The 26,340-nt window shown below is 33.2% G+C and overlaps 5 protein-coding genes and 2 long non-coding RNA genes across 10 annotated transcripts in view; 2 read left to right on the top strand and 5 right to left on the bottom strand.

Annotated features, from left to right (window-relative positions):
• Positions 1-128: 128 nt before the first annotated feature.
• On the bottom strand, positions 129-3,485 carry LOC113474214. 2 transcript variants are annotated; one of them, XR_003395863.1, is made up of 3 exons: positions 3,226-3,485; positions 3,055-3,133; positions 129-344 (listed from the first exon to the last, which is right to left on the bottom strand). It is a non-coding gene; the product is annotated as an uncharacterized LOC113474214 (long non-coding RNA). The 2 variants fall into 2 exon arrangements; XR_003395864.1 differs by lacking the exon at positions 129-344 and adding an exon at positions 2,317-2,552 and having other exon boundaries at positions 3,226-3,439.
• Positions 3,282-8,720, bottom strand: LOC100185674 (zinc finger protein Pegasus). Its single transcript, XM_026834370.1, has 4 exons — positions 8,618-8,720; positions 5,222-7,534; positions 4,747-4,987; positions 3,282-4,612 (listed from the first exon to the last, which is right to left on the bottom strand). The coding sequence occupies exons 2-4, from the start codon at positions 5,744-5,746 to the stop codon at positions 4,224-4,226; spliced, it is 1,155 nt and encodes a 384-aa protein (XP_026690171.1). The 5' UTR covers positions 5,747-7,534; positions 8,618-8,720; the 3' UTR covers positions 3,282-4,223.
• LOC113474216 lies at positions 5,725-7,608 on the top strand. Its single transcript, XR_003395869.1, has 2 exons — positions 5,725-5,805; positions 7,543-7,608. It is a non-coding gene; the product is annotated as an uncharacterized LOC113474216 (long non-coding RNA).
• Positions 8,035-18,070, top strand: LOC100175475. Of its 2 annotated transcripts, XM_002121661.3 has the most exons (13): positions 8,035-8,144; positions 8,623-8,827; positions 12,591-12,816; positions 13,440-13,671; positions 13,906-13,997; positions 14,317-14,479; positions 14,871-15,018; positions 15,450-15,602; positions 15,717-15,864; positions 16,062-16,214; positions 16,573-16,628; positions 16,853-16,921; positions 17,127-18,070. In XM_002121661.3, the coding sequence occupies exons 1-13, from the start codon at positions 8,090-8,092 to the stop codon at positions 17,458-17,460; spliced, it is 2,034 nt and encodes a 677-aa protein (XP_002121697.1). In that variant the 5' UTR covers positions 8,035-8,089; the 3' UTR covers positions 17,461-18,070. The 2 variants fall into 2 exon arrangements, with proteins under 2 accessions (XP_002121697.1, XP_018667056.1); XM_018811511.2 differs by lacking the exon at positions 16,853-16,921.
• LOC100183258 (endonuclease domain-containing 1 protein-like) lies at positions 18,062-19,727 on the bottom strand. The gene has a single exon (XM_002120852.4). It carries the CDS (start codon positions 19,711-19,713, stop codon positions 18,910-18,912), a length of 804 nt encoding a protein of 267 aa, XP_002120888.3. The 5' UTR covers positions 19,714-19,727; the 3' UTR covers positions 18,062-18,909.
• A 5-nt stretch (positions 19,728-19,732) lies between these two features.
• On the bottom strand, positions 19,733-20,761 carry LOC100177798 (elongator complex protein 6). Its single transcript, XM_002120628.4, has one exon. It carries the CDS (start codon positions 20,736-20,738, stop codon positions 20,001-20,003), a length of 738 nt encoding a protein of 245 aa, XP_002120664.1. The 5' UTR covers positions 20,739-20,761; the 3' UTR covers positions 19,733-20,000.
• Positions 20,762-20,830: 69 nt separating this feature from the next.
• LOC100180152 (diphthine--ammonia ligase) overlaps positions 20,831-26,340 on the bottom strand; it is an 8,362-nt gene continuing 2,852 nt past the window's right edge. For both annotated transcript variants that reach the window (XM_026834367.1, XM_009860080.3), the window contains exons 6-16: positions 26,109-26,222; positions 25,823-25,914; positions 25,047-25,227; positions 24,670-24,847; positions 24,208-24,380; positions 23,843-23,930; positions 23,104-23,234; positions 22,463-22,592; positions 22,067-22,210; positions 21,577-21,732; positions 20,831-21,256 (exon numbers count right to left, since the gene is read on the bottom strand). In XM_026834367.1, the coding sequence (XP_026690168.1) occupies positions 21,117-21,256; positions 21,577-21,732; positions 22,067-22,210; positions 22,463-22,592; positions 23,104-23,234; positions 23,843-23,930; positions 24,208-24,380; positions 24,670-24,847; positions 25,047-25,227; positions 25,823-25,914; positions 26,109-26,222 (1,527 nt within the window). In that variant the 3' untranslated portion in view covers positions 20,831-21,116. The remainder of the gene's footprint in view (positions 21,257-21,576; positions 21,733-22,066; positions 22,211-22,462; positions 22,593-23,103; positions 23,235-23,842; positions 23,931-24,207; positions 24,381-24,669; positions 24,848-25,046; positions 25,228-25,822; positions 25,915-26,108; positions 26,223-26,340) is intronic.

Raw genomic sequence — 26,340 nt, 5'->3', positions numbered from 1 at the left:
AAATAAATGGTGGAACGTATTTATCCCCACGCAGTGGGGCAACGACAGTAACTATAACATGGGGCCGCATTTCCAATGCTAATACACAGCGAGTCCTGGAACCCCACTGCGAATCAAGCGTTAGAAAATGCAGAAAAACTTGTTTATTGTCCGATAGAACACATATGCCAATGTACGATGAACGCAAATCAACTCGAAGTAATTGCCTTCCACGACTTTTGCTCGTGGCTGATGGATGCTACTTTTGCACACGTTACAAACGCAAGTCAAATACTTTGCACACGGCACGGTGTATCTTGTACATTTTACTGTTTACTCGTTCAAGACCAATATGTTGTTTGGGGCTGTGGAACATATTGAGTATTTAAGACAGTGAAACATATTAAAACTGTTGGTTACATAAACTAAATAACACTCAGGATAATCCTTGATTGTCAAATTCGGAGTAAAATAAGTAATTACCAAAATAGACAAATAAAAACACCTTTAACTTGATAGAATTAGTTCATTAGGAATCTACAGTTTAATAACAAAAATATGTATTGTCTCTTGGCTTTTGACGAAGTATATATGGGTGCATTTAAATCCTATGCAAAATACCGCACGTACAGTAAGGTGGGCGAAGGCGGGACCCCTTTACCACATGGTATCCAAATCCCCTAAACGTTTTTTAAACAAAAACAACGGTCTGTGGGAGTTGTTAAGAAACGCTTTTGTAATTCTTTGAATGTATTTTTTACTACCAATTTGGGACAAGAAAATAGAATGAAAAGGTGTCCAATCTTCCCACACCCTATATAATGTATTTTAGGAAAAATATACAGGTATCGGAGGCAAAATTGAATTTTTTATGAACTTCCAAAATATAGTTCAGCAAAGTACAGACTTGACACACTGGCGTGAAAACTACGTATAACTTGGTAATACTTCAACGACATGTTTACTCGTTTAACATAACCGCGTGGTTACCCACAGCAGGCTGTATTGGGAATAGACGTGGGTATAGTTAAACCAATATGAGTATTCCCAAGTGCATACATTCAATGGAAAATAAGGAAGTAAAGACGAGCTAGAGGTGTTTGTACCTATTAGCCTGCTGATGCACACTTTATGTATTCACATCAATGGCTTTTTGTGAGACAACGTATATAGTATACTGTGGGGTATACATGGGATACCGTTACAGCACCCAAATCCCGTATTTCCCGATCGTTTTCTTTGATACAATTCTGTGTTTACTACTAAATGCCGCATTTGAGAGAAAAAAAAGAATGAAAACATGTCTCAAATTACCCCACTCTACTAAGTAGTGCAGGAAGTGTTTACTTAACTGTTTAATTTATGCTTGACGTATGGGTATTACCGATGCTATAGCAAATATATTTTGCACCAAGGTGTAAAGTGCATCTCGTATAAATTTTACATATAGGAAACTACCAACCTTATCTTGGTTAAATAATGTTCGCTAAACTAATACTTAAAAGCAATTAACGAGTTTGTCAATATAGCTGTTCCCAAACCAGTTACGAGCAGTAGTTTATGGTGTGTGTATGTGAAAGTGTAATAACATCAGTTCCGTAAAGTACCCGTTCTTAAAACATGTATGATATCACAAATCATGAATGACTGTATAACTTACTTTATCTTCGTGTGGCAGGAATAACATTTTTGGGTTTTCTGTTTCACAAACCTACGAGTTACCGATGCGGAAAACCTGTCATCACATTACACATGTGCATCTAATGTGGTCAGTGTGGCCTTCCAAGCCTATGCTTAGATTTAGTGGGTTCGATGCTCGACACTGCTACCATTTTAGACGTGTACATGCAGAAAATGCGAACAGAAAAATAACCCATAAAGTTACATGCAAACTAGTATAACTGGCACGAGATGTATAAAACAGAAACCCTTCTTATAACTGCAGTCGTTTCCCCGCCACGCGATAATAAATAAGTTTCATTTATCCATTTATTCATTCGCAAAAAAAGAAAAAAAAGGTTAACAAAAAACGCAGATTCACTTGTGTTTTAGGTGATGTTTAGATCACAGTGTCCATGCGAACCAGGCAATAACATTACGAGCCTATTATACAGGGATATATTTTACCTAAAATGCGACGTTTTACTAATATTTACAATGACTGCCACCAGTACAGGTCTGGTGCGATTGATAATCATCTATATAGTTCGATCTTGGAGTAATAAAATTAGACATTTCCAATCTAGTAGTAAATTACACATTTCGTCTGAATTCCCAGACATGTTAAATGCTTATTAAAAGTTGTTTTCGACTTCAGATAGCAAGCAAGGTCACATGACATTGTATACCGCAAAACCCAAATGATTGCGTTTTCTCAATTCCCCGGCCACTATATACAGCCGCTATAAAATATGACATCCATATTACACCATACTGTTGTCCCGTATTGAGCGCAAGAATAAATAAATAGCAGGATTATAAGAAACGGAACTTATGTGTTGATAACGTGGAGAACTATATCATCTGCCACATCAAGTTAGCAAACATACACGTAATGTTTACTCGGCTACTTCCTGTAAACGCAAAGTTCGTTAACACGCCTATCAGCCGCTGCAAATAACAGCTGTCACTCAGAGGGGTAGACTAGTTTGTACACCAGGATCGTAAAAGGTTAACTACGTTTAACAGACAATAAAACGTTGTTCTTGAAACGTTTGGTGTGCGCATCAAAGCGAAACTTTAACGGCATTGGCCTTGAACGCTCCCAAACTTTCGCACATGCGGGTTGCAACCAAAAGTAAGGGTTATCACGAACTAAGCACCATTTAACAAACCGCCCTAAATAAGACTCAGTAGTTCGGGTATAAATACGGTTTTGGGTAATGACAAGCTTGAATAGTAGTTCAGCAAGAAAATAAACAACCAAAAAAGTTAAACTCTCTCTACCGAGAAAATAATAACATGAAGCTTTAGATAATTGGTAGTTATGCGATGACACACGCGTTAAAATGCGATTGGTACAAGCAAACCATATGCACTGTTTTAATAAATATATCGAGGAAAATACGAACTTACCGAATTGTGAATGTAGACTACTTGCGCCACACGGAGGAATAGATTTGAAGAACTTAGCGCCACACGGTACCGTCGTATACTACAAAACAAATGTGGTTTTAACGTTAAAACTAAAAGTACATCGAGATACGAATCCAGTATATTTTTCTCATACCCGTATGGTATACATACCAATAGTTTTTAAGCTCTGTAAGCTGAATGTGACTCCTTGCCCTCATTTTAAAAGCTTTTGCCGTCATGTTCATCCCTAATGTAGGATGATAGCAGGGTTTTTTATTTAGAAAATAATACGAATGATACGCATGAAGCAAAAATGCAAGTTTATAGTGATTAGCACTTGACAGTGAAGCAGTAGCAAACATTTTCAGCTTACTTTATGCGCACTGTTAAGTTGTGATTGACGCCAGTAACTTGAAGCCGTCAATGCATTTCAAGTAATGATAAAAGTAATGTGTTAAAAAAAACAATAAAAGAATATTTGATCATGAAAACATCTTGCGATAAAAGCATCTTACCTAAAGTTTATACAAAACTCTTTCAAAGTGTTGTTTACTGCAAAAATAAGTTATTTGTCTTACACAATAAAGGTAAACAAAATATTAAATCACACTAATAAAAAGTTCCATTGTGATAGGAAGTGGTAAAGTCAGCCTTGAAAATACACTGCAGATAGAACATGCATTGATAATATAGGAGACTGATAAATTTTAACAGATAGGACCTGACATTATTTTTAAAGTCACCTAATTACTGAAAGTTTAAGTGATGACTATATATATATACCTTACTAAAAAAAAGAAACTTTAACAATGAATGTTACGATAAATATGTATGTACTTATATACTTAACACTGTTTAATTCCAACTTGTTCATATTAATTATTAGATGTTAAGATAGACTTTGTAACTAAATTTGATTAAAATTGGTCAAAATCTTAAACATTCACAAATCCTAAAACTGCCCCAATGTGTCAGAATATTCTTATGTAACATGTGTATACAAAAACAACATCAGTTTTAAGTTTAAAAATTCTTATCCTGAGTTACACTTTTATGCAATTGTTTCGAAAATAAACAATGTCTCTAATGGTGTAATTTCTCCAAGTTCCCGTGATATATAGCTGAGATAAAGATAGATCAATGATAACAGTAAGACAGTTGATTATACTTCAACTTGACTTATGTTCCCCTCGAGCAAAATGGCAAGCAAACTTTAACCGGTCCCCACATTTCTCCCCACACACGTTACACCGAAAGGGGTCGTCGTATCCATGACAACCCATATGTACGGTGTACATCACATAATCTTGGAAGGTAATTTCACAATGCTGGCAATGAAATGAAGGTTTCTTTTCTCTCGTTGGTATAGCAACAGTGTTCTTTTCACTGGTAACCGAACAAACTTGAATTTGTGAAGGGGAAGTCCCAGTTGCAATACTTGTGTCACCGGAGCTATGCTTGGGAGACGTGGAAGCTAACGATTGAGGCGACATCTTTGGGGCAAATTCTGGAACCTTATTATGTTCATAGGAAGGATTTCTATTTGTCTTTGCAAGAGCTGTATGTAAAAAGGATTGTTATTTTCTTTTACGGAAACAATTAGTAATACTTAATACAACTTTAATAACAGAGTAATAAATGGTATAAAAAAAATACATGACACACTAATATACTTTAAAAATTCCAAAATACCTGTTTGGTACTTCACATAATAAGTCTCTGTTTCTGTGTCATTGTCATTCGATATTTCATTTTTATCTGATTGTTCCGATATAAGGCGCTGGTTCTGGTTGTCGCTTTCTTCTCTTTCACCATCATCAACAAGTTGGAAGTCTGAGAAGATGTTTGATCTTTGTAAAGAGGAGGAAGGAACCATTGTTGGTAGTCTTGATGAGTTGTATTCGTTCAATGCATTTTCCATGTATGCTGAAGTCTGGAAATGAAATATTATATAATTTGTTGCAAAGATTCAGTTTTCAGTTGTTCGAAAATACAAGCAAAGGTAAAATTGGTAACACTTAAACCAATTATAACAAGAGTGGAGACATTTTTATGCCGTGCACAGTTTTGTCATGGCTATTCTTGATGTTTAACTTTGTTGGTTTTTATTTCTTATGTAACATTTCCATATCCCACTAATATTTTAGAAGATGAGTTCGTTACGAACCTCTGTAGGAATTAAATTAAAACAACTTGACATTGTCGGTTTATCTGTTTGAAACTGTGATGTTACTTCCTGTGCATCCGACCACTGTGATGTCACTTCCTGTCGATTGGGAGCTTGAACGACGCTCCACTCTTCACTTGCACCTAGTGAAGAACTGGAAGTACGAGGCACACGTTTTACCGACTTGGCGTAATTTATGCGACCGGTATACATTCTTCGTAATGGAACCCTTGGTATTGGGAGATTATTTCTGCTTTGACCAAGATGTTTTCGACGTTTGTGGCTGTTCAGGTTGCTTTTATCACTGAACGGCCTTGAGCAAAACTCGCAACGAAACGGTTTCTCTCCGGTGTGTCTCCTCATATGCACACGGAGGTTGCCGAGATAGTTTGATGAAAATGAACATTTCAAACACTGGTAATGCTTCTTGCCTGTCTCTCCCTCACCAGAGTCAACAGATTGAAGTTGGAGTCGCAAGCAGTCATTTGTGGGGACTGCTTCAACCGGATTTCCACTATTTGACATAATGAACTACATTAAGTTTACAAAAAAAACTATTGTAAGTCCCACGTCTGCATAATAATGTATTTAGTGATAAGTTAAGTATTTATGATACATTGAACTACAAGGACCTTTACAACACCTTAACGTTTGCAATTTTAATAAATAACTTTAAGATATGTTATGCATACGTATCTGGACATCAGACTAATCAGCCACAATGTTTTTATACAACATGAATGCGAATATGGCTATAAACGATATGGAAAATAGAATGAGTTTATTAAAAAAACACAGCAGATAAAACGAAAAGTGTGTTTATTGTTTTATTTGATATTACACACAAATAATACAATTTGATTTTACCTTACTAACAACATATAAATATGGCAGAACGACATTTAATCATTAATACTATCATTAGCAATTAGCGAATATGCGGGCTTGCGGCTTGTTAGTATTTACACTTTAACGCTGCAGTTAATTGGTCGTGGCAAGTTAGTCGCTGTTTAATAAAATATAAAAACAAATTTTTAAACGACTATTTTTATACACAAAACGCAAATTTTAACTACAAATTACCAATGGTTTTTGATATTAATTAAAAAAATGTATTTTGACAACTTACCATGTCGCTTAACCGATGTGTTAAAGTATAGAAATTAAATAATTTCTAAATTTAAAAGAGAGCAATCAATGGGACGATTTTCACCTATTGGAGAAATAGACAACGTGGAATTTATTATATATTTCTTGAACGGTTGACAATTTTGCATGCGAAGTTAAACAGACATATCCCAACTTGCCCCGTCGTCATTAAATCTCCCAAAATTAATTATATTTGATAAGTTTTAAAAGCCTATAACTAAATAGGATTTAAATGCCTAAACCAAACTAGCACTCTATAATGACTAACAAGACGAAAAAGTAATCAACTTACCGTATTGTCATTATATTGGACTAGGAAAAATTATCGGTAAAACGTACATGCGCTGTCTTAAGTTTAAAAACAAATATTGTAACTCATAAAAGCGGGCACGAGATGTATAATAAAAAAGAACACCAGTATAACTACGACTGACGCTGTTTGATTTATAAGTTACATTGATTTATCTACCGAACGAAGTTCGATCATATATCTATACAAACCAACACACTATAAGTTAGAGCAAATATGAGATTAAACTGAACATTAGGTTTACCTACTACAACTACGCGTGAAACCGTATTCGGTCTCTGGATTAAATATTATAATGAGAGGATTGACGACCTTACACAATATTTGACAATAGTTTTACAGAATATTTGACAACCATGTAACACACAGCTACAGGATCTTAAACTACTTCGTGATCCGCAATTATAAACTTGCACGACAATAGCAAAGTTAGCATATCGCCTATATTATCAGTGATTAAGAAACTAAATTGGCTAAAATTCGCTTAGAGATTCGTTACAATCCTTCTTCATCAAAGAAATGTTTGATTCTGTTCACAGAACTACCAGTTTTACACAACAAAACAAAATGGGACCCATAAGATACACCGAGTTCAATTAAACACCCAGCACGTTTCATTTGTAAATATCAGCGCCACTATCAAGGTTGAACTTCAAACTAGTAATGGTTATCTGTATCCTCGCACGTTCTAAATCTTGACGAATCGCAATATCATTTGATTGCTCAAGCGTTTCCCGCGTGCGAGGTACGTAAAGGAAAAAGGCGATTTTGTTATCTTTTGAGAAATACGTCGACGCCCGACGCCATTTAATACGTCACAATCACGATGGTACTGGATGGGTTTGCGTTGTGACCTAAAAAGATTCAAAAGAATTAGGTTTAAGAGTCGTTAGTAAGAGCAATTTAGTTTAGAGTAAGAATCCAAAAAGGTAACGTTCTTTTGAAGAAGATGCTGCAACAGTTTATAGGAGATTATGGTCGCTATCTATAGGACTTCGTCAGCATTATTGTCACCTAGCCTATTATATCCCGTATAATCAAGCACACAGGGAAAAATCGTGCTTTTTGGTTTCTTTGCGTGAATAGTCTGACCTTTTTTAGATATTCCTATTAAATAGAACTCGATAAAATATTATACAATAATTTTCTGTTCCACAGTAAAGCGCATGTATGGATAAAACGAATTAATCTTTAAGCCATAAAACTAAACGTTTGTAGTAAATACTATTAAAATAAATTAATACATCTGATAAAATAAAATTAAGAATATTCCAAAAAAATTCTTAAAAAAAATATCATTTAAGACTTACAAAGTAACAACTTTAAAAAAATTTTTTTAAAAAAATTCTCAGGGCTATAGAGTAAACATTAACAAATCATATTTTTCAGATTTTTAGGGGAATTTAAAAATGTGGAAATTTTTAATATTTCAGTTGTTTTTGGTTTCATTGTTTTTAGAACAAGGTATTTAATGTAACATATTATAAATTCTTGTGATGCACAGTTATACCATATGTTAAGATAATTTACCATGTATATTTCCTGAACCATTGATAAGAAAAAAACAAATTTTCTGCTTAATTTTTTCTGCTTAACAAAGTTTATAGTAAAGTGAGGAAGACAGGACACCTTTAGTGCGTATTATCTAAATATTCTGATTGTGTTTTAAACATTTAACGTCTATGTGAATCCTGAGAATACGGTTTCATAGTTCTTTGAATGATCTTTGTTTACTACCAACTAAGAGGAAAATAAAACTGAATAGGTGTCCCGTCTTCCCCCACCCTACTATGTCATTAATCAATAAAATAGTGGATCTATTTATTTTAGTAACATGTGTTATTTAACAACAATTCAGAACAGTACTAAGTTACTACTTGTATGTAAAAATCATTATATTAAATGTATTTCATTTATAAATTTCTACACGGTTTTACCTTAGGTTTATGTGGTCGGCAACAACAAATCCAAGAAGTTCGAAACGTCATAGCAACACAATCAATATCTCTCCCATGTGCAGTTCCTGGTGCGGATAAGTTCCTAAAGTGGAAGTTTAAGGCAAACAAAACTGATAGCATTGAAATTGATGCAGCTCAAGTTTACCCGGGATCTATCACAAGTATCTTCAACCAGTTTAATCTTCCACCGTGAGTAATAAACCTAAAAATAAGTATTTCCTTAGTTGCATGTCATTTAAGCTTATATATTAATTTATTTTGTAGAATAAAGTAAAGGTTCTAGTATTGAAAATGAGTATTTTCTTAATTGCATGTTCTTAAAATAACACTTTATTTATTTTGTAAAATAAAGCAGAAATACTAAACCTGAAAATAGGAATTTATTTAGTTGCATGTCATTTAAACTTTTATTTTAATTTGTTTTGTATAAAAACATACAGAAGTTAGAATTCCTATACTTTGTTTTTTTGTGTCTTATACTTGTGCATGATTCAAAATGGTATATTAATTTTGTTTTGTTGGCAGTGAAAACTTTTTAGTTTTTTACTTTATATGTACATGTAAGATTTTGTTGAAAGCTTTTAGTCTGGTCTTGTTAGGTTAATTAAAAACTATATAGGAAGAATCAGCCATCATAATTTAAATGAGGTAGTTAAATTAGGGAGTACAAAAATATACAGAACACAATTTGCCAATTTATATTTTATAACAAAAATCACAACATTTTTTTACATTTATTATAAAAACAGTTCGGGTCCCAATTTTTTCTGTTGAAGCAGCTGCATTACAAAATGCATTTGATAATTCTATCCAGCTTCAACATACAAAGGATCTTAGTTTCTTTGTTAAAATCATGGGGAGTGCTTAAAATTAATCTATATAAGCAGGATAAGCCTGCTGTGTCATTGTATCCATGACCCCAATGCACTGATCAATGATATGTGCTTTGTTATAGGAATGTATGAGAACTAGTCTTATAGCATGTATCTTTGTATCTGTATGTTTTCTGGTAAGTCTGGTACATCTGTTACCAGAGTTTTTGCTCCACTGTTAACAGTGAACGTGGTGCACTTAAAGAGTGCAATCAAGCATGAAAAACATCACTAATATGTTAAGAAGGATTTAACAAAGAAATATCAAGATATGAATTGTTTTATCAACTTAATAAAAATTTAGTCGAGTTTTGAAAAGCAAGGTTGTTCTTTAGTTAATGTGTAACTTTTAAAGAGAAGTGGTCTGATCTATTTAAAGTCCCGCTTGGAAGAGATATTCTCCTAACGCAACGTAGTTTCGATTGGCTAGCATGGCGTGACGTATATATGAACTAGTTCCAAATAAGGAAAAGCGTCGCAGGTTTCAAATCTTTTGTCAATTCTAGTCACAAGCGTGGTGTCATTATTCGACGTCCTAACCAAGACAATGAAATCGGCTTTAAATGTTGTGGAAGTTGTCGTGTTTCTATATTTCCTGAATCGCGCTGTTCGCGTTTAATTACACACAGGCAGAGCTGAAACGATTGTTCACAACATTCTAGTATTTCCTGCGGCGTTATCTAACACAGATTAAAGAATTATTACGTCACAGAATCGATTCAAACCGCTTATTATGTATGTGGACGTGGTTACGAATTTTAAGGAACATATGTCGAAGACGCTTTATGAAAAATGCAAAATGTTGAAATCGGTTTAAAAATAAAATGCAGCCGTGGATCCATTAAACCTGCTATAAAATTCTTTAGCACCCTCTCCAATACACTTGGAACAGTTTAACGAGGTATATTTAATATGATACCACTAAATACCTAAAATTCGCGTATACAAAAATGGAATATTAGAATACCGCGTGTATACAAAAATGGAATATTAGAATACCCCGTGTACAGATTTACAAAGTACAACCATGAAAACAACGCATTCGGTGATTAATCGGTTGCGATGGTAAAACGCTGGTTAAAATAACGTAAAACCAACAGGATCTTCAATGTCTCGTGATTGCGTGGGACGACTATGACGTAATAATCGTGTTTCGACAACGAAATAGCGATGTACAATAAAAACGAGTTCCCACAGATTCGGGTTCTGTGGTTCTAATTTCAACTGAATAAACGCGCACTACGATTTTCCTGTAGAACATTTACAAACGAATAGTTAATTAATAACACGATGGAGCTGTGAATTGTTAAAACAGGATTTCGGAAACGCGTTTTGTAACCCTTGGTTTTAAAGCGAGTCCGACAAAGCGGCGTCTTAACACAGACGAAACTTGTTTGAAGATTTTACAAACACTAGAATGTACTTTCACGTATGTGAAATAAAATGGTTTCGGTTTTCAATGAATCCAGACGCGTTGTCAGTAATACTAGAAGCATGATTTCGGTTCGACTGTAACTCAGTCGCGGTTACTCTTATTTTAAAGTATGACAACGTCGGGGGATGTTTCGTTTTAAACAATTATCCACACAGTAACCCACTTACGCAGAACCCCCGCTGATTTTGAGTTCAAATGGTACAAAATGACGCCAAGGGATGTTGGTCTCTTATGCGCCAACTGTACTTATTGATTTGTCACAATTGCTATTGTTACGTACCATTGTTTGTGAATCATCAATATTCTTGAATGTGAATTGTCATTCAAGGAAACGATAACAAACGAAACAATGGATTAGAACGTACTAGTCTTCTAGTATTGCCGGTTTATTGAACGGGCGTGTCTCTTTATTCGTATTGGTGGAACATCACGGTTTAAACGACATTTACTTCTCGAATCCAACTATTGTCTCGCCACTTTACGTGAAACACCTAACGTTTGCTCAGCGCGATTTACACCAATCATAAACGATTATTGTGGCACGTGGTATTCGCGGTGGTAGAAGCCAAACAATGAGGTCATAATTACGGCCCAAAACCTGTCGTTCCCACGCAATTGATTCACCAGTGTTGCTTGGAAGCAACTTTCTGTATTTTGTGTAAACAAAGCATGGTGGTTTAAAATATTAATGATAAAAACTGATTAAAACCAGACACAACTGTTCTGCTTATCTAGACAACATAGACAACTGTCCATATTTTTTTGAATAAAGGACAAAATGCAATCTTTGAACTAAATATAATACACAATAGCCAAACAAGCTTATGGAGCTAAAAAAGTAAACCTTTGGGTAGTAAACATACTGTTTTTTAACTTGTAACAGTTACAAATTTAATTGCCCACAAACCTACTGCAGTGGTTCAGGCTTATATCTGGAAAATTGGGTCCCTGGTGTCTAGTTGTTTTAATTTATGTATAATATTTGAAATAACGCAAAAGTGTTGAGAAGCACTGTGTTAACAAGATACCAGTAGTGGGTTTGATTTTGTACACACTGGTTGATTATCAAAAAGTAATGTAGTTGTTCTTGAATAAATAAAAGGTGCATCTTCACAAAATTCAATTAGTTCTTATTGTTACTTATTAAATTTCTACTTACAGCATGCATGTAATTTCTAACACAGACTAATTTAGTTCTTGCCCTACTACAGTGTCTAAATTAGAACTTTAGAAAATACTCAAACTGACAGTGTTTTACTTTGAAATAGTGAAAGTAATATCATATAAGGAAACTAGCATTTGATTTACTGCCAATAAATTAACATTAAAAAGAATAATTTTTATCGAATCATTTGAATGTGTGTCTTTTATACTGAAAAACAGAACATTAACAATTTGAAATGAACATGATAACTTGTAACAAAATATATATGTATGCTATAGGGACCATATACATTACAAAACTTTTATGGTTACCTTGTGTATCCCAACATTGGAAATACATACAATTCATTATAGGATATTAAATATATCTTTTGTACAAATGTATATATTGTATATACCCATGTACAAAAACACACCTGCATATACAAAGCTCAAAATTTTCATATTGATGCTAATTCTAATAAATTATTTATTTCAACAGTGGTAGATCATCACTTGCGGGTGGAAGTCTAGTAATAACTGAAGTTGGTGTCAGGGATGAAGGTTTATACTGGTGTGAAATATCGGGGGTTGGACAACCTACTGTATACAGTGATAAGATACCAGTGCATGTGTGGGTTACTCCACAAAACCCACAAATTGTGGGCATAGGAAATGGGACAGTACTTGAATACACTGAAACTGCTGTGGCAAGATGTAGTAGTAAGGTATGGATAATTTACTGATAAACAAAAATTACCTAGTTTAAGTTTTTATTCAATTTTAGCAATACCACAATTTTGATAAGATTTCTGTAGCTTCGCATCAAGCAGTAAAGCAACTGTTAAAAGTTCTTTTTACATATATACAACATAACAATATCAAAGTCCATATTTGTCCCACCTACACACACTTAACAGCATCAACATATCTTACTCTCCTGTTTAAATATTCAACCCACACATTCAAACTGAACATTAAAGTGTTTAAATTTAATAACAAGTGTCAAGTCAACATACAAGGACCATAGACCTGTGTTTACCAAAATTATATCCTGATTTTATCATATAGATATTCTAAAGGCCACTTTTACATATATACAACAATTAACAAACCAACGAATCAATAATTATTAATTGACAATTCTCCTTACATGGTTTTTACTCGTAGCGTGCCTTATCAACTGTTTTAATTATTTTCATTTTTACTATTAGAACTACACAAAAAATTAAAATTCCTTTTAATGGTATGTTAAAAAATGGTTATTGACTTGATCTATCAGCTCTTGAAATATACACCGCAATTACACAACAGATCAATACTTAATCTAACAACTTATTCTTTTACACAGGCGGGCAAACCTGAGGCCTCTCTCGTATGGATGAACGGAAGCGTCGTGATACCAAACATTGCCCAACCTGTTGTGTCGAAAAATGCATTCACAGACGACCTATTTGATATTTCACTCGACCTAATCTTATCCTACCCAACAAGATTCGATCACGGAAGAAACTTTCAATGTGTTATCGACCATCCAGCGTATTCGGAACCAAAGTCTATCAACCATTCAGTTAATGTCCTTTGTAAGTTCAATATTCTAAATAAAAATTAACTATCATTTGCTAACTTTGCTTGTAGTTAATATTACTAAACCACTTGGAAATTAACAGTTGTCAGCACTGGTGTAGAAAAATAAAAAGTAAGAGGGGGGTTAAATGCACTAAGAGTACCCTAAACATTTTTTTATCAGAAACCTACACAGTGCTGCACAAGTTATTATAAACCATTATTATGTCATAGTCAAATTTCTTTTTCAGACCACCCAGTGAATGCTCGTATTTGGGCAAACAACACAAGCAAGTATGTTTATTGTGAAGCTGATGGTTACCCAACCCCTACATACTCATGGGTGAGTGGTCATTATGAGTCACAATAGTAACACTACACAATGTAAAGTCTGTTACTATTGCATAAACCAGAACTGTCAGAGTGAAACAACCAAAGAATGCATTAGTTCGTCATATTTTTATAGCAATGTTAACACATGTAGAGCTATCCATAATTGTATTTTTGTCTTTTAAAATGGTTCGCTAAGTAATTTACATTGCAACGAAAATTTAAACAACAACTTACACAAAAACTGCCCTTATTTTTTATCTTTACCTTCACATTACATTTAACCCTATTCTTATAGTCACAACTTTAACAAGATTAATTGTTCATTTCAGGTAATACCTGGCAATGTGGATGGTATAGTTGGACCAGAACTGTACATGACTGACTTGTTCTTGTTGCCTGGCAACGAATATTTTCAATGCACTGCTGATAATGGGATACCAGATCCATTAGTTGTGAGAGTTACTGTGGACAATTTACTCTATCCGTATGGAAGTAAGTTTTAACATATTTCATGTTCTGATGCTTATACTTCATAAAAATTCTACTGAATTAGATTATAATTTAAAAAATCAATAAGTTGCCGACAATTTTGGAATTTTTTAGCCATGTAGTATGGATAGCTGGGTAAAATAGCTTTATTATATGTGACCATAAAACATAGACATATGTTAAAACAAACATTCATACATGAGAGTTTAAGACCTCAGTATTTGTCAAATGTATATGTTAAAAGGAATTCCTGGTTCAAAAGGTTACTTAGCAAGTTAGCATCTAGTAAGTGTAAAGTATGCACTTACAATATGAGTGTGAAGACATTGGCATGATAATGTAGATGCAAGAATGCTGTATATTTTTTTCAGAACTAAATGTATCTTTATTTCAGAACCTGTACCACAATTTTTGGGGTTGGATTGGTTTTATTGGCTTGCCATTGGTGGTGGAATACTTATCCTTATCATTGTAGTGATTGTTATTATTGTGTATTGCTGCAAGAAAAAGAAAGCTAAGAAACTTGGAAAAGGAAAGCCAAGGTAAATACCAAATAAACGTGAAATGTGTTTTATGTTATTTGAAAGGTATTATACAATATGTTGGTAATGATAATGATACCAAAAAAAAAAAATATTCTGTTTGAGTAAGGTTCTATGGCGGGCACGTCAGGGGATCTGGGATTTAGGCTAGAATTGGTATACTACCTAATCAAAAATATAGATTGGTATTAATGTAAAATAAAAGTTCATTTTCATAGGAAGAGTTTTAAAGCATGTTGTCTGTTTGTGTGTTTTAGTTTGAGCTCATTCAAATTCATACATTTCCACCTAATGATAATGTGTTGCATGATCATTATCATTTCAAAATCATCAAGTTTCTTTTGTTATGCTGCAAAAATTTGTTGGAAAGAAAATCCTATCTGTTATATTGTTTGAATAACAATATCTGTTGTTTTATCATAAACCATCAGTTCAAGTGCGAAATACAGCAAGCCTTCTATTAATCCATCAAACACAAGACACTCCCAACCAAGTTTGCTGGAATTTGACTCAATGAGGACACCAGATGGACGGGAATCAAGCAGAGCTCCGAGCGAAGTTGGAACAAAGAAATCAATGCCAAGGTGCATTATGGGAAAATATTTGTTACTTTAAAATTTCATTTTCAATATTTTATTTAGTTTTTTTAAATAAAACTTTTATATTTTTAATGTTCTGTAACGGTTGTTACATCACAGATCGTACTCACTTGAGCACTTAGTGGAAGAGAAGTACGGAGAACCACGGAGCAGCGTACAAATCGTTCCAAACAATAGAATGTCTTATGGAAACCATTACGATGATACAAGTCTAAACAGACATGCAAGCAGAGAAGAAATAGATAAGGTGTGGAAAAAATATAAATGAAACTTTTGTGTGTTTGTTTGTTTTCGCAATTGTTTTTCCTTTCTATGTAGCTTTTGTATTTTTTGATTTTCAAACTACCTTTTTCGAGTTTTTAAAACAAAATCACTGTTAGGCACATTAAAAATTTCAACCACTTATTCTAAGTTAAAACAACAACAACTTTATGTCACTCACAGGTTGCTGATCACATTGAAGTCTTGAACAAAAGCTGGGATCATCTTGCTCGCTCCAAAGAACATCTTGACAGATCTCGTGAAGAGCTTCGCGTGGAACTTCCTCCCAGATATCAATCCCATGATGATCTTCACCATCCTCATCACAGATCTAATGTAAGTTTATTAGAAGTTAAAGGCTTAATGCAGATGTAACATAGTGGTAAGTAAGATGTTTACAAAATTGGAAAGACTTAATAACAAATAAATACGTATAAATAATTAACAGTGCAACCAGTATGAAATATGATATGTACCATAATAGTAATATTTATTGATATTCGCTCTTTATTTATTTAATAAAATACTTAAAATAATATGTCGTATTTCATACCTAGTATCTTCTCCATAGGCAGACCACTCTTTTATATTTTTTTTCTTATCATTTTCAAACAAATATTGTTATTACCTAACAGTGATACAATATTCTGCAAGAAAAGTTGATTACAACATTTTTTAATAAAACTTTCTTTAGGAACGATTGGCTGATCAAGACAACTATCCATACATGGATGATACATTAGATAACCGGTAAGTTAGATGATAATAATATATTATAGAAGTGTTGAATACACCATGTGTGTCTGGTGTACAAAACTAAACATGTTTATGTGCGGACATGAGGTGTATGTATGACTACACCAAGTGTGTTATGAGTATATATTATATACACCATTGGCAAATAGATTTAATGCATTATAACAAATCATGACAACTGGCAGCACAAATCCCTAATTGGATTATATCTATTATAGCAGATACAACCCCCATTCCCAACCTATGTACCGAGAAGAACAAACACCCCGTCGACAGTATTATGATACGTAGGTTTGCATGGAACACTAACATTAACCCCTGCTTGAGTCCGTGTGAACACATATGTTGCATGTTGGTCACTGTTTATATGTCTCATATTTACATCATTGTATACTGTATGTCCACACACATATTGCTCCATTTCAGTTCAATGTGCTATCTGATTGTGAGCAAATAGCCATTATTGTGACCTAAACAATCACATTATTTCAGGTACAACGATGAAAACGGTTACCAAGGAAACAGTGACAATTACAACCAAAGGCAGAACTACGATGACCAGGACGGTTACCAAGGCAACGGGTATGATGATCAAACCTACAACCAGCAAACTGATTACCGTGACAACAGAAATGGCGGGTACCGTGACAGCAGAGATGCCGGTTACGATAGAAATGGTGGTTACCGTGACGACCGTGACTACAATCAACAAAATGACCAATCCCAGTACTATGATCGTAACAACAGCTATGATGATAATGAATTTGATGATGATCAGAGCTACAACTATGACAGGAGGGGTTACCAACCTTCTAACCTGATCTGAAGAAACCATTACCCGACCTTGGATAAAACTACGCAAGTGGAAAGTGAGAGGACTTTGCAATGAGATGACTTGGATCTAACTTTGTAATTCATCATTTAAGACAAACTGTAGGAATTTACAAGGACAAGGTCTAGATGTTTAAGACATTGTTAAAGGATGAAATGTCCATCATCAAAAACAGTGGCGAGCAATGTTCTGCCTTTTTCTATTAAAAAAAGTACTGAGAAAAGAGAGAGATATTGTATATATCTCATTTAGTGGATTTCTACATAGATTTTGAGTTGTATTTTATAAAACAGCTGCATTTAAACACTTTCCTATTAATTGTTTAATGTTTTTATTAATTATTTTAAAACAGCATTTTTGTTGTGCATAATTACTTTTTTAACAGAGGCTTTTCTGTAACTTTTATCTAAACATTGTGGTCTTAGTATAATTAAACTAAAATAAGCATTGTGTTATAAGCATTGTGTTTTAATACAAGTATTTTTACAAACTCAATCCAACTTGTGAAACTTAACGTTAAATTGTGCCCACTTTTGTAAAATTTGAACGTTAACATTTGTTTAATGTAGTACAAATGTAAAGAAATAAAATTTACTGTTTTTAATAAGTTTATTCATAATGACACATAGGTATAAAACTAAGGGTGAATTCATAGGTTAAAGAAAATTATTTTTAAAACATTATAAAATTTACAGTTACGTTATTAGAACTTATGTTTTGTTGGAATACAAAATTATTTATCAACATAAAAATAGTTCTGCTGCATTTAATAACAGTTTGTGTATAAAAACATATATAATATTGTGTCCTAAATATAAAGTAATGGGAAAACAGTAACACTACTGGATATAGAATCTTAGAAAAAAATGATATGGAAACAGTATTTCATTTAATTTACAGTGCACTTTAAAAAGCATTAAAATCTCAGACAAAACAATTTCATATTATTACATCTTTTGCTGAATATATGGCAACACAAAAAATATAGTGACCAGTCAGGTTTTGATTCCGTTAAAGGGGCATACCAATGAAAAATCAAAATTTGTGTATAAATAGAAATGCTCAAAAGAGATCTAAAGGTACCACCAAAATTTCGAACAAAAAACAACTTATGGGGAAAAGAGACACAAATATGTGGGATCACTACTCTACAGCTGGTACTCTGGGTGAAATAATATGTTAAACTCTTAAAATACTTTGCTCAAAGTTCTTCTCTTTTCTTTTTTGTGTATGACGGACATTTTGTATCAAGTGTATTCGTCCCAATACTCAAAGACTTTTGAAAAAACTCCAAACGATGCATCCATACAACTCGGGCCAAAGGGTGCAATTATAATATCTCTTGTATTGAATTCCTTTAGGGTGATGTATTCATTGTAATCAGGTTTTCTGTACACGTTTTCATTTTTTTGTACAATAGCATATCCCCAAGCAGAGTGTGTTTTATTTCCTGGATAGCAAAATGCTTTCCAGTAATACCCCAGGAATTTTTACTGGATTTTTATCCATATCAATATCATCTCCATTCATCCACCAAGGGTTGTTATTCTTATCCAGTGCCACGCCATGGGTGCCAGTTATAATATACACCTTCTCACCAGGTACGTAGTCAAGTATAGTATGCTGTGCTACACACTCATATACCCTCCAAACCTCACGGTTAAAATCAGCAAATTGAGGAGCAGCGTTGGTAAGTGTAAATGTGCCCAATTGCTTTTCCAAATCTTGTTCATTAATTGAATTTGGGCTTAAATGGCCTCTGTCAAGATTTAAACCATTGTGAGTGTAATCTTCAGTGACAGCTTGAAATTTTCTGCACTGCTCCATTTCATCTTTTTCAGCGTGTCCTATCATGGATTCAATTGGATCAAAAGTATAATCATCAAAAGAACACAAAGCAAGAGCAACCCGATACCAATATTTACTTCCGGGCCTCGGATTTTCTTTACCATCTCTATGCAAGACAACAGTATTAGCAGTATACACAGGAATTCTCTCTGTTGTACTGAACATTGTGGCAAACACAATCCTTCCTTCTTTACCGTCTTCAATTTGGTTTTGACATAACCTTGCCAACCCTCTACCTTTAGCATCATATGGTAGAGGCCATGGTGTTCCATGGAAAAATTCATCACAAAGGCCGCTTGTTACGTCATCAGTTTCAAATTCTTCTTCAAGTAGCTGTTTTCCATCACAGATTGAGAGAATCATCAAAAAGATGAAAATAGGCACTTGATTTGGTAACATTTTAACAGTCCTATTAAAATCTGTAGGAAAAGACTTCATATTTAGTTAAATGATAACATTAACAGAAACAATATAACAGAATTTGTACTACTTATTTTATAGGCTAATTGCTTAAACCAAATACATGGACTTTTTATTACTGTTGGTCTCAAAATGAAACAATTCAAGAGTCCTAAGACACCATATTCTATTCTATATGGGTGAGGTTCTACAGCAAGGCATGCTAGTGGCCCAAGTTTTAACATGATCTTATATGCCTACAAAATGTATAAGGTACAATTTAGTTTCTATAATACAGCACTAGAAGTTCCTGCAGCAAATATGTGCAACGTACGATCAGTTAATTTAAATTGCTTTGATGTTTTTCGCTGAACAGAAGCATTGTTCAAAACATTACGTTTAACTGCACACAAATTTCCGTGAACATCCTTTGAAAATCCTGTCCCAAGTGCTTGAACTTCTATTGTTAAACTAGCGAGTCGCTCACATTTCCTGTATAACGCCAAGTCATAGTCAACAGTGTGATGTAACAATGTGATTAAACAACCTCCCTTCTTCCTACTCAACACATGCAAATAATGCAGGAAGTTGATGACATCATTCTCATTGTGACCAAGACTCAATAACAATGAAACATCATCGATGATTAAAACTTTCCAAGTCATTTTCTGTAATTTTTGATATAGGTCTTTTAAAGTAGAAGAAGAATTCGATTTATCTTCATTTAAAGATAAATATTCATTCAAACTGGATCCCAAAAGGTCCACAACCTCCAGATTCCTTTCAGAGATCTCTCTTTCCAAGTTGCATCCGATTTTTGATCCGGAGACAACATAGTGAGGAGGGGTTTGCTCCAAAGAAGTGAGAACTACTTTGTGTCCGGATCTTAAGTAGAAAGAGATGAAATGATGAAGAAGAAAAGGAGCTTCAATAAAACTGGGTCCTCCATCTTTAAGAAGGATGAAATCTTCTTTCAATCCATCTGTTGTCCTCCAACCAAGAAAATTATTCAACTGATCAAACATTTTGTTTAAATCCTAATATTCTGAAAAAACAAATATTTTGTTAAATAAAATTTGCAAAAATTTTCCCATCATTTTTTTAGTGATGGAAGCTGTTTTGTAGGCCAACCATTTTTATTTGCTATTTCAAGTATCATAATTGTCAAATACATCCTTTTAAAATTCAATGTAAACAACACAGTACAGTGTGGGCACTAAATAAAACAATAACTTTGCCACCCATTTAGTTCAATTTTGGTCATGACTTTGAGGGTAAAAGTTTTTACATATAAAAAGCAGCTTGACAAGAAAAAAGCAGCACCAAATATCCTTTATGAAACACTAAATCATTACAATTGAGATTCAAATGATTAAAATACTACGATACAGTTTACAAATCCTTTAAATAACATTTTGATTAATTAAACATAACATTTGGAAAATAATTTGCCGATCATCATGAACGTGTGTGAATATTGTTTCCACGGGAACGAGAACAAAACTTGGGACTTCCTCTTCCCCCCATAGTTGGTTGTAAAAATCTGTAAAATAATTTATAGTATATAAACTTGGGTACAGCTATAATATTTACTTTATTACTTTGTAGGGTTCCAGTTCATTTTGGTAACCAAGTATGCTACACTAAAGGCATTACCTTTGTTTAGCATAATCTATGTTTAATTTCCTATAAAAGGAAAGTCTACATTGTGTAGATTTCTGGATCTTTGTCAATCTAGGCTACACTCTATGCTAAAATCTAGACTCTATTTTCATAAAAAAAATTAAATGTAATGATTATAATCACTTGGGTGTATAACTGTATATTTTGCCAACATACACTCAGAATAAAATAGAAACAAACCAATATTAATAGGCAGATCGTCCACTGCATGAAATAAGCGAATTTGAAGAAGATTATTCAACGACAATTTCTGATCTTTTATCTTCGATTTTAAAACTTGGAAATTATTTCTTAAACTTTGAGTTATTCCATCATCACTACAAATATTCTTGGTATCTGAAAAACAAACAAACAATAAATGTCTATTAATGGTACTATTACTCTTAATCAGTTATAATTTAACGTGTTCTCTTATCTTATACACACCCCATGCCCACTGTCGAGCTGTAACATGCTTGGCTTCTTATACAACAGATGCATATGGTGTATTTATACACCTCATGCTCACTGTCCAGTTATAACATGGGTGTCTTATACACCAAACACACATGGTGTATTCATAGCCATACACCTCATGTTCACTGTCAAATCATAAAAAGGGTATCTAAATATACAACAAACACCTATGTATTTCTTTACCCTCATGCTTACACTGGGGTTAATATCCCACCTGCATATGATGTTGATGTTATTGTAGTTAATTCCATTCCATCATCATTTATATGATCTTTATTAGATGAAATAACCTGCCACTCAATGGAGCTATTCTTAGGTAGGTGAGGAACAACCACGTATATCGGGAGATTACCGATTTCTGAGGAAATAAATCTCAAATAAAGGAAATTTCTAGTAATGAAATTTTATCAAAATAAACCGAAAAATAAGAATGTAGGTATGTTCTGTAGGAGCAAGGTTTTCTGAAGTGGATTTTTTTAGGGAAATTTTGGGCAAAATTGCCACAATTGTCCCCTCGATGAAAAGGACCACACCCATTGAGTAAAACCCTAAAATTCTGTAACCCTTTTACAAGTAATTTCTAATTCCCTGGCACAATAAACAACCTGACCTTCATATTCCACGCATTGTTCATCCCAACACTTGCGAGCAACATTAACAAACGTATCAACCGTTATATAACACACACACTGAATTGTATTGCGCAATGTACTTGGTGGTTTCATCACTTTTAATATACTCTGCAAAAAAAGATTTTTAAAGGGAATTTATGCTTTAATATGCAAAAAAAAACTATGACAGTATATACAATGTTTTGACAAATTGTAGAAATTTAGATTAACTACATGGACCTATCTAATTATAAGACGAACTTAAATAGGAATGTAAACCTATCTACTTGTATAGTTGTATATTTTAAAAAAAATATGAACTGTAACTGTATCAAATATCAATTGTTAGAAATAGGCCTCAAAATGGGATGTAACTGTAGAAGTATAGTATATCAAATAGGAATGTAAATAGTTGCGGTCATGCCCCAACCACTACTGTATAAAGGTCTTTTTTAGACAAATGCAATTAGGAATTACGTACATTGTTTTAGATATATCAACCACTACTAGGCAACTTATGTTCTAAATAAGGTGTAGCTCATAGCCCAAGACCTGTTCCAGAAAATAGTATTTTTTTGTATTTAAAGGACAAAAGTAATTTTTGAGATCACACCATTACAACAATATACACACAATAAACCTTCACATGCTTCATAGCAAGGTATGCTTGTTCATAACATCCCTCCACCAACTTCATTGAACCAGGAACCAACCCAATCTGTCCAGCTATATAATGAACATTGCCCCGTGTAACACATTGACTGTAGGGACCTGTGGGATTTTAAATACATTTAAAAAAATACTAACCAATTGTCTAATTTTGATCACTTTTAAATGTATATTCACTTAAATTTAACTAAATTTATGCACTGTTAATTGCATTTTCGCTTAAATTTTACTAACTAATTTTTCACTTTTAAATATATATTTTTAGTTAAATTTTAATACCTATATATTTTTATTTTTAATTAGAGTTTCACTTAAACTTAAATATACGATGATTTGCATGAGAGCATATTTTTAAGAATATATTACAAAGATGTTGTTGGAGACTATGAAAATTCTGTGGGTAGAAAACCTATTAAAACGTTAAGTTTTGAGATAGTGAGCCAAAATAAATATACTCAGGTATCTGACCCACAAAGACCTTGCAATAAAACTTTACTGTTATTTATTGAAGCGACACGCCTGTTTGTTTATTTTTATTTCTATTGTGCGTTCATTTGTGTTCATACTGGATCGGCTGTGTTTGGTCATGCATTTTGCGACCATTGTTTATTCTTTCTATTTTTGTATTAAAAAAATATTTTGATCAATAAGCCATTCATTATGAATAGAACCAATGTTAAGTTCTGTTACATCATAATGCTAATTCTTACCAATATTAGCAGGAGCCCAATGTGAAACAGATTGAACGTGAAGATTGTTTCGTGTTTGTTTTTCATTGTGATGCGATAAACAATCCATCTGTAGATGACAGTCATGAGATAAAATATATTGTTATGTGCAATGCTTAAGAACCAAAATTGGTGCAACATGTTAAAATTTACCAAATAAACTGTGTTAACATCCCAATACATATTACAAACCAAAAACATGCCATATATTTGTCCCAAACTGATATTTATGCATGTATAAGAATACAAGAAACTTATAAATACACATTAGATGCCCAAATTTTCTACCTTAAAAAGGGCTGACAGGCTTCTTGGCATTGCTGAAATAGCAAACTCAAGACATATACCTGAAGCAGAGCATTCTTTCCTAACCAAACTGCCACACAAACTCGTGATGGTGGTTCACGCTTGAAGTATTTCTTATAAACAGAGTTGATAACATGGAAGTCACTCATATCAGCTATGTATAGATGAATATAAGTTGCATCCTTCAATGAGTGTCCATGCTGCTGCAGAGTGCCTAAAAATAAAAATAAAAATGAAATTAAAGTACAATTATAACAGTAGTTAAATGGAATAAAACTAACACATAAAAAATCTGGTAAAGTCGCCTTTTTCTTAAGTTACATTAGATTTGTATTATAAAAAAAACTTATGTGCTAATTCAGTCCTCAAAGCTCAGATCCAATGGCATTTTACACTGCAGGGCGTCGCCCACTGGAAATACACCATTACAAAATATTACTTTAGTTAGAGTCAAAACAAAACCAAAGTTTGCAAAACGTTTTTTTTTCAGACAACTTACTTACCAGCTAACACATCCATAGCTTTAATGGTTGCACTTTTTATACTATCGACACTTTTCTCATCACATAACATTCCATATATACCACCAACCACAAGGTAATCTTCATGTTTCTTCATAGATATTGTTGTGTTGTTCTTGTTGTTGTTATGGTTGTTGTTTTGTTTCCATTTAAGTTTCAGCTGCACAAAAATAAATAAGTTTTCATTTAAAACATAGGTTTACTATTGAAACTAACTACTTTAAAAAGACGTACATAAATCGCTTTAGCTTATACAACTCAAACAACAAACTCAGTTAAAAAGTTAAACAAAAGTTAAAATACCAAATTAAGTATAGATTTAAATATTGCAAAAAAAAAATAATCAACTGATTTTTTACCTGTGGTTTAACTTTAACATGGTTATTTCCAACTAATTGATTAATAGTTTTATTCAAAACAGGAGTCGTAATAATATCAACTTGTTGAGTTGGTTTATCTTCAAGATGAAGTTTGTGAAGCTTAAGATACGTGACAGGTGCCATGGCGTCATCAGATACAGTTATAACCTCACTTTTATCTCTGTTAAAATAATAACAAAATTTACTACCTTAAAAGAAGATTAAAAAAAATAGAAACTGCTAACATATTTAACATACCTTCCTACTACTAATATAAATTTAAAAATTTGGGTAAACAAAAACACATAGTGTTTACTGCTTCAATGACAAACACTAATTAGTCATAAGCTTTCAATGACTAAACAACATGCATTGTTACATCATTGTCAACAATAAGACAGCATTCCAATACACAAACAACCGAATCACAACACTCTAAATCTGCTATACGTGACAACGGCGACATTGGGTGCTTTAAGTCAGGTGTTTCCAATTTGCTGACAGTATCGTAAATGCAGTGGCATAAATTATGCTGAGGTAGTTTTAACTTTTGCTTTAACAACCAATTTTGGTAAATTGATCTTTTGCTTACCTTGCTTATTAAGTTTGTATTGCACAATTATTACACCAAGCACACAGGCCATACTAGAACTTTAATTATTTAAATAATACACCAAACGCACAAACCATATAAAAACAGTAAACACTAAACTTTATTTGCCAGAAAAAAGTTTATGCATAATTTATCACAAAAAGTAAATAACAACAAAACTTACAAAACAATTTTCTTTTTAAACAGCGGGCAGTCCAGTGTAAAAGATTCATATTCACCACCTTCACCACATATATGACTTCCATATTTGCTGTTCTGCAAACATATGCAGATAATTTTTTTGAATTAAACACATACTGCATGGAAAAAACAAATATTATGCCCTGGAAGCTGTTATGTTTAAACTTTAAATTTGTGTTAACAAAAGTTAATAAATAGTTTACTAGACTAAGGTTTAAGAAGGAAACTTTGTATGTAAAAAAAATTTAAAACTTAAAACATAAACTGACCAGCTTAAAAAGCTGACTCTTCATTTCATGAAGTGAAAGACCGAGGTGCTTGGGTTCAAGTCCCATCCCTGCTGTCTTGATTAAAATTGAAGTCACTTTGTTTTGGATCATCTCCTGTTGTAAAATATTTATTGCTTAGTTTAAAATAACACAACATAATAAACTCTTGCTGTTAGGCAAATTATAAATCTAAAACTTCTATTTTTTAGTATTGTTTTTGGTAACATTTATG

The sequence above is a fragment of the Ciona intestinalis genome, chromosome 4 (assembly GCF_000224145.3).
Source record: "Ciona intestinalis chromosome 4, KH, whole genome shotgun sequence".
NCBI classification, from domain to species: Eukaryota; Metazoa; Chordata; class Ascidiacea; order Phlebobranchia; family Cionidae; genus Ciona; species Ciona intestinalis.
This window is presented reverse-complemented; position numbering and strand designations above follow the sequence as displayed.

What these genes read in the sequence shown, in the direction of transcription:
- LOC100185674 (XM_026834370.1), bottom strand. Translation starts at nt 5,746, where the DNA reads ATGTCAAATAGTGGAAATCCGGTTGAAGCAGTCCCCACAAATGACTGC. An exon ending in TTAATTTAATTCCTACAGAG is followed by an intron (nt 4,988 to 5,221) that starts GTTCGTAACGAA and finishes TTTCATTTCCAG; the next exon opens with ACTTCAGCATACATGGAAAA. An exon ending in TTATGTGAAGTACCAAACAG is followed by an intron (nt 4,613 to 4,746) that starts GTATTTTGGAAT and finishes TTTTACATACAG; the next exon opens with CTCTTGCAAAGACAAATAGA.
- LOC100175475 (XM_002121661.3), top strand. Translation starts at nt 8,090, where the DNA reads ATGTGGAAATTTTTAATATTTCAGTTGTTTTTGGTTTCATTGTTTTTA. An exon ending in AACCAGTTTAATCTTCCACC is followed by an intron (nt 8,828 to 12,590) that starts GTGAGTAATAAA and finishes TTATTTCAACAG; the next exon opens with TGGTAGATCATCACTTGCGG. An exon ending in CCATTCAGTTAATGTCCTTT is followed by an intron (nt 13,672 to 13,905) that starts GTAAGTTCAATA and finishes TTTCTTTTTCAG; the next exon opens with ACCACCCAGTGAATGCTCGT.
- LOC100183258 (XM_002120852.4), bottom strand. Translation starts at nt 19,713, where the DNA reads ATGTTACCAAATCAAGTGCCTATTTTCATCTTTTTGATGATTCTCTCA.
- LOC100177798 (XM_002120628.4), bottom strand. Translation starts at nt 20,738, where the DNA reads ATGTTTGATCAGTTGAATAATTTTCTTGGTTGGAGGACAACAGATGGA.